Here is an 11,800-nt window from a genome sequence, read left to right on the forward strand (position 1 = left end):
TTTCATATTTCCATTGAGTCAGTTTATTGCATTGGAGTTTTTTTTTTTTAAATATATTTATTTTCTAGTTTTCTTAATAGTTAAAATTAGTTGCTGATTTTACCAGAAATGATAACCCACGAATGGCTGCAGCAAATATGCTTCTCAGCAATTTTGAGATGAAGGCAAAGTGCATCTTCATTAAACTCAATAATATTCATGTAGTCTGCAACCTTATATATTCATAAGCCTTTCATAGAAACGATGACTTGAACATCATTATTCCCATATGGCAAAATAAATTATGGTAACGATTTTTCATCTGTCTCTTTACTTAAATTCCAGTTGAACAATGATCTTCAAATGGAACCTGACGACATTTTTGATATTAGGATCATTCGTTTCGACATCCGCTTGCAATGCTACCGCTAGTGAGCTAGAATGTCCATCACAACGGGCCTTGGAATCTACAGAAGCCATCAGTAATGACCTACTAGCCTCAGGCTCCGGTATCAGCGTCTGGGAAGAAGAAACGGATGAAAGAAACGCCTCCTACTTGCTCTCGTCGACACCTATTAAAAGCACCTATTCGCAAAGAGAGTCAACAAACGCATCCGTGAACGAAGAAATTGCGTTGGCTCGCCTTCTTCTCGCAGTGGCTGAACGAGAGATGAAAGGTTGTGACTTAGTTGTGGCTATTGACGAGACCTACGCCAGTCCTACCATTGTGCGAGAGGTGTTGAAGATTCCGAATCCGAAACAAGTAAGTCTGTTATATAGCGGTGCATGATACCTGTTGCCCAAACTAGCTTTATTGATACAAAGGTTCCAGTATTGAGCTGGTGCCAAGTCAAATTTGAGGCATAGATTATTTTTTCTTTTTAAATAAATAGCTTAACTAACTTAATTCCCACAACCTACAGGTAAAAGAAAGGATATTATAGTATTCGTTTATTGCTATGTCTTCCTATACTTTCTATAACTTATGAAAACAAACATGGGAGCCTATACGGCATTTTCGTTTTCAATTATAATCGGTTATACCTTAATTAATAAAAGAAAATCACTATAGGGGTTACGGTGGATTATTGGTAACGTCCCTGCTTGGTGATTGCCAGACTGGGATTCGAGTCCCGTTCAAACTCGTTAGTTCCTTTGGTCGCTGCAACCTCAACATCCTCGTGAGCTAAGGATGAGGGTTTGGGGGAGCCTTTATGTCTAACCTGCTGAGTCATCAGCAGTCATTGCCTGGCCCTCCCTGGTCCTAGCTTGAGTGGAAAGGGGTCTTGTATATATATATATATATATATATATATATATATATATATATATATACATATATATATATATATGTCAGTCTCTAGGAATTGTCCTGGTTGCTAGGGCAGTGTCACTGTCACTTGCCTCTGCCATTCATGAGCGACATTTACGCATGGGTTTTTCCATAAACAGAAATATAGAAATCCGGGAAGTAATTGGTCATTTAATCTCTCTCTCTCTCTCTCTCTCTCTCTCTCTCTCTCTCTCTCTCTAAAAGGTCCTAACCGTGAGAGAATTGGACGACTTCCTCTCGGTCTCCTGGGAGTCATCGGGTCACTGTGGAGGGTACCTGATGCTCCTCGGAGATGCTTCTCCACTCGTGGCATTCGGGGACCAGTATCTCAACAAGTGGGACTACGGAGGAAGGTAAGGGGAGAATGGGATGCTGGGAAATTCTAATAGATGAAAATATGCAATATTGGATTTATGGAATTTGAGCCGCACGACCAGGCGCTGCGGACGAGGTCATAAAGCAACGAGGTCAACTCTGAAGGTAAATCACCAGGTTATTGGCTACTGAGAAGTTAAAGGAAAGGTATAAGAGGTTGTACTTTGATGATAGTGGTAAAAGAGGTTGTACTCTGAAGATAGTGGTAAAAGAGGTTGTACTCTGAAGATAAGTGGCAAAAGAGGGTGTACTTTGAAGATACTGGTAAAAGAGGTTGTACTATGAAGATACTGGTAAAAGAGGGTGTACTTTGAAGATAGTGGTAAAAGAGGTTGTACTCTGAAGATAGTGGTAACAGAGGTTGTACTCTGAAGATAGTGGTAAAAGAGGTTGCACTCTGAAGATGGTGGTAAAAGAGGTTGTACTTTGAAGATAGTGGTAAAAGAGTTTGTAATTTGAAGATAGTGGTAAAAGAGGGTGTACTATGAAGATACTGGTAAAAGAGGTTGTACTATGAAGATACTGGTAAAAGAGGGTGTACTTTGAAGATAGTGGTAAAAGAGGCTGTACTCTGAAGATAGTGGTAAAAGAGGTTGTACTCTAAAGATAGTGGTAAAAGAGGTAGTACTCTGAAGATAGTGGTAAAATAGGTTGTACTCTGAAGATAGTGGTAAAAGAGGTTGAACTCTGAAGATAGTGGTAAAAGGGGTTGTACTCTGAAGATGGTGGTAAAAGAGGTTGTAATTTGAAGATATTGGTAAAAGAGGTTGTACTGTGAAGATAGTGGTAAAAAGGTTGTACCGTGAAGATAGTGGTAAAAGAGGTTGCACTGTGAAGATACTGGTAAGAAGGTTGCACTGTGAAGATACTGGTAAAAGAGGTTGTACTATGAAGATATTGGTAAAAGAGGTTGCACTGTGAAGATAGTGGTAAAAGAGGTTGCACTGTGAAGATAGTGGTAAATGAGGTTGTACTGTGAAGATAGTGGTAAATGAGGTTGTACTGTGAAGATAGGGGAAAAAGAGGTTGCACTGTGAAGATACTGGTAAAAGAGGTTGTACTGTGAAGATAGGGGTAAAAGAGGTTGTCTGAAGTTAGAGATATGAGAGGTTATACTGTGAAGTTAGAGATAAGAGAGGTTAGACTGTGAAGTTAAGAGGCAGAGAGGTTGTACTATGAAGTTATAAATATGAGCGGTTATACCGTTAAGTTAAAGTAAGAGAAGATGTACTGTGTACTTGGAAGTAAAAGATTGGAATGCAAAGTTACAGATAAGAGAGACACGAGAGGTTGGACTGGGAATTTAGAGGTAGAAGTTGTACTGTGCAGTTAGAGGTAAGAGAGGTTATACTGGAAATTTAGAGGCAAATGACGATATACAGTGAAGTTAAATTGAGAGAGGTTGTACTGTGAAGTTAGAGGTTAAAGAGAATGGACTGATAAGTTAGAGGTAAGCAAAGTTGTACTGTGAAGTTAAAGGTAAGAGAAATTGTACTGTGAAGTTGGAGGCAAGAGAGGTTATACTATGAAGTTAGATGTTAGAGATGTTGGACATCAGATTTGAGGAGATGAAACAGGAACGGAAGTATAGTAGTGGACTAAAACGTGGGTTCAGGTATGGGGGCGTGTGTTGCTGAACATACCCTTAAATAATGCCTACAGTGTGGCACACCGTCGGAACTACCTGCTCATGGGAATTAGAGGCTAGGAAGCTCGGTACGGACGAGATAAAATTTTAGAGGAATACTAAGAAACTCAAGTTGTTGATTCAGGAATTTCAAAGTCTCCGGTGATAACAGGTTCCAAGTTCCAACTGCTGATGTCATTATACGATTACTACCGTACGCGACTTTTCAAAAATTACGTCTAAATATTTAGATAGATATATACACACAAAGAGTTTCAACCTTTCCCACCCCTTCCCTAACTACAACCGGCTGGTTCGGCACATGGTGGGAGTGTGGTTTCCGAGTGTACCTCTCGGGGTACCCCTCTCACCAGGGAATGGCTACTTCCTCTCCTCCTTGAGTGTGATATATATATATATATATATATATGTGTGTGTGTGTGTGTGTGTGTGTGTGTGTTTGTGTGTCCAGACACTTGCTCTTTATTATATAAAGATAAACTTTTCTTCTTAAATGCACGGGGTTTGGAAATACGTGAACGAGAAAACATACATAGGCATGCAAATAAAAACAGATAAAAAAAAAGTTATGAAAAAAGTTACTAGAAATTATGAAAAAGTAAAAAGCCAATCGTTCTGATAACCGGAGTAATTTCATGCATTGAATCTTAATTATACGACTGATAAACTCCCGGTTAACTCTATTTATTTACGTAAACTAACCTTTTTCAGATACTTCTTAGTGCTCCCTTCCGAAATGGACTTTCAAGCATTCGCAGATTCTGTCAAAGGCAAGAAGACAGAACGCTTAGCAGCAGCCATTAAGGTATAGGTCTAATACATTTCCTTCATTATCTAGTAGTCCACGGCATTTGGTTTGGTTTCGACACCGATATACAAAACAATGGCACGCTAATATTGTTCGATAGTCCCATAAAAACTGCTTTAATAAGATGATACCCATCTTTATCTAGACCCCCAAAATTGTTAAAATATCATGATAAACTTCTCTATCTTTACAGTTTAACCGATCCACCGGTACAGAGTGGGGAATCTTTCTCAATCAGCTGTTCGGCAGCTGGGAAATCAAACGAGCGGCGACTTGGCGCAAAAGAGCATTTACTACGCAAGTCCGGCTCTATCCGGATAAATTATCTGATCTCAAAGGGGTACAGTTAAAGGTAGAGAGAGAGAGAGAGAGAGAGAGAGAGAGAGAGAGAGAGAGAGAGAGAGAGAGAGAGAGAGTTGAGCAGGATAAGTAATAGAAATTATGTCAAAATATTCCATAAGTCAAAATCTATGAAAGAATTTTTAAGCGGAGGTATTTAAATCTTCATGAATATATTTAAAGAATTCGTTAGATAACATAGTGTACCTTGGAAATATGATAAAAAGGATTCAATACCGAATCAAAAGAAACTCAGTTCTGTAATAGGGATTAATTTTGATTTGAACGTTTAAAACTTGATAGGAAACCCCCCATTCACATTCAATTGCCGAATTAAATGATCTTTTAGAAAGGTTTTACAATTATAATAACCAAGGAATCATGTTTGAAAATAACCCATGAATTTATCCCATAGATGTCTATAAGAACTAGAGTGGTTTTCTTTGTAGAGTTTGCGATATTCCTTCTTGTCTTTTCTTTCTAAGAGTAACCTAGCTCTTACCTCTTACTAGCCTTCTTGTTAATCTAGCAAGAAGGCTAGGCAGAAGGAAGTTTAGTTTCCTGCATATTTTCATGTGCAAGATCTTTGCCATTTGGATATCATTATAGACCTATTACTGGTACATAAATAGGTATTCATGGTTTACGAAATCATAGCATTAACACATAATATATTGGATTTATGCAACACAGCATCATGTAAAACCAAGAAATGTTGGCAAAAACAGTAACCTAACAAACAGGCCTACCGCAAAGCCTTTTTAAGACTGGCAGGATTGGTTCAAACACAAAACACGACAACATTACCAATAGTGACGTTTTAATTCTAGCATATAAATGGTTACTGCATTAACGACTCGCCATAATGTATATAAAAATCATACCACTATGTTTACACCAACACGGCAGGCTACCTGTTGTGGGTGGGAGTTGTGCCCACATAAAATTTCAAGTGAATAGGACTATATTTGCTTTTCTTACCTACGACAACATGCTCTATTTCTTCTTGAAGAATTCTTGTATCAATTGCTGTAATCGCACGCTACACAATGTGAAATTGTCACGCTAACTAGATAGAGAACACAGAAAATGTGATACGAGAGGTTGTTTGAAGAAGTGCGTAACCCTGGTGGTGGATAAACGAACTATTTGCATGCATAGATACGACTGCATTGATATCCATGTTTGAATAAAGATAGAAAGCAGAACTATAATTTGCATTTTGGTAGATATGGACTATTATATTGCAAGGGACCGTGCTACCTTAAAGCCAACCATCTTAATAAAATGTAATATGAGCCAGGGGAATTATTTCTTGAACTATTAGCGCGTCTCAGATTTAGACAAATAATCACTGTACACTTCTAGTTTTTCTTCTATTTTAGCCGTTTCTTCTTTGCTACATAGTGTGTGACTTTCGAATGGAAACCGAGTGTCTTCTACTACCGTAGCAAGAATGGGACGGTTTTATTTCGATACGGAATTGATATAGGTGTGGTCCAGACGCTCTCTCAAGTTCTGAACTTCACAGTTCAGTTCGAAGAGCCACCCAATGGTGAGTTTATTTGACTATTGACTATTTAATCGTACTTGAATAAAGAGTTTTCTAATTGGCAAGTGTATTCTTATATCGTCGGGAAAGAAAAAACTAGTTAACTCATGTCAACTGTGATAAAGTAGGGTTGACCAAGACAACACAGAACGATTTGAAATTACAACATTCAATGAAACAGGTCATTGATGCGGATATATAATAGAGATCTATACGGTAGTATTATAACTACTTTTTATAGGCAAAAATTTTTATGTAGGCTAGAAAATGGTGAGTTTGGGACCGTTAATTTTCAAATTACAGTATAGGCCTACAGACTTATCTGTCTGTCTACTGGTTGACTTGAAGCTTGTATGCTACTTTAATTAGACCTACTTTATATTCATACTCTCTCTCTCTCTCTCTCTCTCTCTCTCTCTCTCTCTCTCTCTCTCTCTCTCTCTCTCTCTCACACACACACACACACACACAAGCACACATAAGGAAAGAATAACGAAAATGCCCAATAAGGAAACTATATTAACTTACAAGGAAAAGATTAAACAAAAACATGCATAATTTCTCGGTTTTTGTAATTACTGTAATCACTGTAGTTGTAATTTTTACAGAGGAATATTGGGGACGCGAGGAGAAGAACGGCTCTTGGAGTGGGATGATGGGTAAGCTAGCGAGGAACGAGGTGGACTTGGGAGTGGTTGATTTGTACGTCACAATCGTCAGGGTCAATATCTTGGATTACACGGCTCCATATGACTCAGAGGTATGACTCTTAGCGAGTGATGACATATTGGGTTTATGTCACAGTTATTCGTGAAGACAAAAAGGTGATGTCCATCGGGCTTTAGGTCATTTTATCTTTGCCATTATTTTTCACACTGTAGGCCTATTCAGTATTTGATTGTCGATTTCTAATTATGAACACAAACTTTTTTTGTTAGAAAAGCCATTTTCAATAATAGGAAAGCATCATGGCTTTTTGTAATTGCTGAAATCTTATGAAAATTATAGGTGAAATCGATGGTTAGTCAATTAAAAGTAACTTTGATATCTAATGTGTTGTAAGAAAGTATCCCATGACTGCTCTATGTGGGTATTAACCTTCATGAAGCCGTTTTATATAGGTTTAAAAGTTTCAAAGGTCACTCGTGAATGGCAGAGGCAAGGGGCAGTGATATTGCCCCGGTTAGCAGTACAATGCCTAGACTGAACATATATACATATGAATAGCGCTCAAGATCCTCTTCATCCTAGCTAGGACTAGGCCATAGGGCTTGTAGTATCCTGCTTTTCCAAATTGGGTTGATAATAATAATAATAATAATAATAATAATAATAATAATAATAATAATAATAATAATAATAATTGTTGATGGTGACTCTCACATCCTGCAACATATATTCTTACAAAATTTTTGTAACGAGATGGAAACATATTTACTCTCCCATCCAGCTGAGCTGCTTTATGGCAAGGACCGAACCTCCTCTTCCAAGATGGCAGGCGCTGGCCTTTCCTTTCCAGGGCACGACTTGGCTGGCCATCCTCGTCGGGCTAATAGTCAGTGGTCCAGTTCTGTTCTTTTTGGGCTGGGGGAGCTCCAAATGGTAAGGGAGGTCATTGCAGCCTGATAAATGATACTCTTCTATATAGTTATTTGCAATTTAAATGGAATACACTTGGGTGAAATCACCATTTCGAAGGTTATGATAGTAATTGGCGATTTTAGAAGTATTTTGATCTGACGATCAAAGATTAGGTCATCATAGCACGATTTATAGCTTCTGAAAAGTACAGTTAGACACATGAATTCTTGTCACACCTTGCTCTGAGGAAATACACACTGCAGCATCCTTTCTGCTCAGCGAGTTCTTTTGTTTAGCCACTCCCTTTACCTCTGCCATCTCACCTATTATCCTACTCAATTTGTTTGGTTATTCGCCGCTCAGTAAGGGTGTGGCAGGGTGCATTCCTTCATAGGATGGTATGCCAGGAATTCCTGTGTCCAACTGTACCTCGAGCCTCGCTCAGAATACCCTAGCCCTGGAATTGGTGGTTTATTTCCTATTGAAGACATTTCAAGATAAAGTTAACGCGAATCTCTTCTAAATGCACCAATCATCATTTACGTTTCCCCTTAGCGGAGGAGAAGTGACTGTGTTGCAGACTCTCTCATCCAGCTGGTACTACGCCCTTGGAATCCACTGCTGTGAAACCCAGGCCGTCCTGCCCATCAACAAGAGCACAAGGATCTTCGTCATTATCCTCTGGCTGTACGCCATGACGCTCACCATCGCCTATTCGACCAATCTCATGGCCTTCCTGACGGTATCGAAGCCACCCGCTTCCATGGAAACCATTCGGGAACTTCACGCCTCGGGCATCGAAGTGGCGGGTTTGGGAAAGTTCTACGGGGATGCTCTGGCCTCTGCTAGCGATCCTTACTTGAAGGTAAGTGTCAGCTTGATAGAAGTTTACGAAGCGAGTGATGTTTATAGGTAATCTGTTCTCTCATGTATTTTATGGACATTAATTTTTTTGCTTGAGTTCCTAAATTATGTAAGATTTATATTTGCTCCGGAGTAGTTATAAACAGAAGACATCTCTCTCTCTCTCTCTCTCTCTCTCTCTCTCTCTCTCTCTCTCTCTCTCTCTCTCTCTCTATATATATATATATATATATATATATATATATATATATATATATATATATATATATATATTTATATATATATATATATATATATGTGTGTGTGTGTGTGTGTGTTTTTTCAAAAAGGCCCATAAAAGAAACACAGGAAATATGAATAATATTCATTGAAGGTGATTGCCTTAGTGGCGTCAATGTGTTTCCTATTGGAATTCTCGTATTTTCTTAGGTTTTTTTGGGACTCTCAGTAATGACCCTTTGGTTAAAGAAACTGACTATTCTTTCATCATTATTTATTTTTTCATTACAGCACTGGCCCTAATATATATATATATATATATATATATATATATATATATATATATATGTGTGTGTGTATATATATATATATATATATATATATATATATATATATATATATATATATAGTTGCCTGACCTTATTTCGCCTCCAACAGAGTCTAGCCAACCGCTTTCAGGACTATAACAAAGACGAGGTCATCTTCGACAAAGTCCTGAGAGGAAAGTCGGTCATGTTGCAAAACAGCCCTTACCTAGAATTCGTAGCTGCCACCAGATTCATTGACATGGGGGTACCTAGGCTTCGGCTGATGAAGGTACTGTTCTCTTACTCTTACTCTCTTTTCTTGAGATGCGGGTCTTATTTCTTAGAATGTTTTATCTTAATTGTTTACTACTCCTCTTGTAGTTTATTTGTTTCTTCATTTCTTTCCTTACTGGGCTATTTTTCCTTCTTGGAGTCCTTGGGCTTATAGCATCCTGCTTTTCCAATTAGGGTTGTAGTTTAGGTGGTAATAATAATAATAATAATAATAATAATAATAATAATAATAATTTTCCCTTTTGGAACCCTTGGGCTTATAGCATCCTGCTTTTCCAATTAGGGTTGTAGCTTAGGTGGTAATAATAATAATAATAATAATAACAATAATAATAATGATAATAATAATAATAATAATAATAATAATAATAATAATAATTTTCCCTTTTGGAGCCCTTGGGCTTATAGCATCCTGCTTTTCCAAGTAGGGTTGTAGCTTAGGTAATAATAATAATAATAATAATAATAATAATAATAATAATAATAATAATAATAATAATAATAATAATAATAATAATAATAACATATTTTGCGCCAAGGAAATAACTTGTGAAGACTCAGTGTCGAGAATTACCTCATCATATAAACAGGTTTCTTTCCATTGTATGTTTTGGATGGCTTTAAAATGTCATTAAAAAGAGAGAAAACTAAAGATTCGATTTTAATAACAACGTTAAATTTTTTTTTAATTCATTACAATTATCTTTATTGGATGTAATTGCTCTTTCTTCAGACTGTTTTTCTGCCAGTATTCATTGCCTGGAACCCTTATATCAGTAACGTTCTGCATTAGACCTAAACTGGAATTTTTCTTTTCTCAAACTAAAACAATAATAATGCCAATTCTCTAATATCGCAAGAGGGTCTGCCCCTCTCTTTTATTCTTCTCCTGTACTTCTCTTTCTCCCTATTTCCTTAATCTTTCCCTTTCCGAGTACCTGCCTTTGAGCTATAAACTGGATTGTATCCAGGGGTACTCTTCCTTTCCCCATATTCCCCACTTCCCTATTATTATTATTATTATTATTATCATTATTATTATTATTATTTCTTTTCTCATATTAAAGAAAATATTAATAAACCTTTCTGAGACGATATGATAGATTTTAATCTGCTTTGATTCCATTTAAATCATTAAATTTCTGTTGAAAGTGAAATGAATCAATCTATCAGTGACAACCACTTCTTGATCGTGGTTGATATCCCGTCATTTTTATCAACAGTTAGTATTATTATTATTATTATTATTATTATTATTATTATTATTATTATTATTATTATTATTATTATTGTTATTATTATTCAACTTCTTCTTCTTCTTCTTCTTCTTCTTCTTCTTCTTATTATTATTATTATTATTATTATTATTATTATTATTATTTCTATTATTATTATTCCTCCTCTTCTTCTTCTTCTTCTTCTTCTTCTTCTTCTTCTTCTTCTTCTTCTTCTTCTTCTTATTATTATTATTATTATTATTATTATTACTACTAGCTAAGTTACAACCCTAGTTGGAAAAGCAAGATGCTATAAGCCCAAAGGCTCCAACATGGGAAAAATAGCCCGGTGAGGAAAGGAAACAAGGAAATAAACTACAAGACAAGTTATAAACAATCGAGATGAAATATTTTAAGAACAACATCAAATTAGATCTTTCACATATAAACAAAAAAAAATTGATAAAAAAAAAAAATCACCATTTGATTTTTTTCCTATCAACATCTCGCACCTTCAGGAGTGCTTCGCCCCTTTCAACATCGCCATGGCCCTCCAGCGGCACTCGCCCCTGAAGAGGAAGTTCGACCAGGTCATCGGCTGGATGATCAATGGGGGACTAATCAGGCATTTCTTTCTGAACTCGCTAAGACTCGCTGCCTCGGCCAGAGTAAGTCTGAATTAAACTTTTTTTTTTTTTTTTATGCAACCTTAACACTTTATATCACTTTATATGTTACTGTTGTTGGAATGTTTTATTTGGATTGTTTATTACTTCTCTTGTATTTTGGTTTCTTGTTTCCTTTCCTCACTGGGCTATTTTTTCCGGCTGGAGTCCTTGGGCTTCTAGCATCTTGCTTTTCCAATTAGGGTTATAGCTTAGCTTGTCATAATAATAATAATAATAATAATAATAATAATAATAATAATGGGCACTCGGTAGAGCGCATACCTTCGCTTATATTGTATCACCTTGTATATCACAAGATAGCCAATTGAAGTATGCAAATTTCTGCACTAGTTCCATGCAAATTGGATAAACATTAATCAAGGTATAGCAAAATATTTTTTTTTTACCTTTTCTTGACCTTAATCAAGTTGTATATCACAAGATAGACAATTGAACTGTACACATTTTAGCCCTAGTTTGATGCGAATCCGAGATAAATTAATCATGATATAGCAAAAAGATATTTTTTAACCTTTCGTGACCTTGACCTTGATCATGTATATCATAAGACAGGCAATGGAATTATGTACATTTTGGCACTAATTTCATGCAAAT

At 36.5% G+C, this 11,800-nt stretch overlaps 1 protein-coding gene across 1 annotated transcript in view; it reads left to right on the top strand.

Moving 5' to 3' along the window:
- The first annotated feature begins 331 nt into the window (after window positions 1-331).
- LOC137615896 (glutamate receptor ionotropic, kainate 2-like) overlaps window positions 332-11,800 on the top strand; it is a 12,052-nt gene continuing 583 nt past the window's right edge. The window contains exons 1-10 of the mRNA XM_068345586.1: window positions 332-742; window positions 2,468-2,604; window positions 4,047-4,140; window positions 4,337-4,495; window positions 5,890-6,037; window positions 6,643-6,794; window positions 7,485-7,636; window positions 8,171-8,480; window positions 9,137-9,295; window positions 11,036-11,185. Coding sequence (XP_068201687.1) covers window positions 332-742; window positions 2,468-2,604; window positions 4,047-4,140; window positions 4,337-4,495; window positions 5,890-6,037; window positions 6,643-6,794; window positions 7,485-7,636; window positions 8,171-8,480; window positions 9,137-9,295; window positions 11,036-11,185 — 1,872 coding nt within the window. The remainder of the gene's footprint in view (window positions 743-2,467; window positions 2,605-4,046; window positions 4,141-4,336; window positions 4,496-5,889; window positions 6,038-6,642; window positions 6,795-7,484; window positions 7,637-8,170; window positions 8,481-9,136; window positions 9,296-11,035; window positions 11,186-11,800) is intronic.

The sequence above is a fragment of the Palaemon carinicauda genome, chromosome 2 (genome assembly GCF_036898095.1).
Source record: "Palaemon carinicauda isolate YSFRI2023 chromosome 2, ASM3689809v2, whole genome shotgun sequence".
Taxonomy (NCBI): domain Eukaryota; kingdom Metazoa; phylum Arthropoda; class Malacostraca; order Decapoda; family Palaemonidae; genus Palaemon; species Palaemon carinicauda.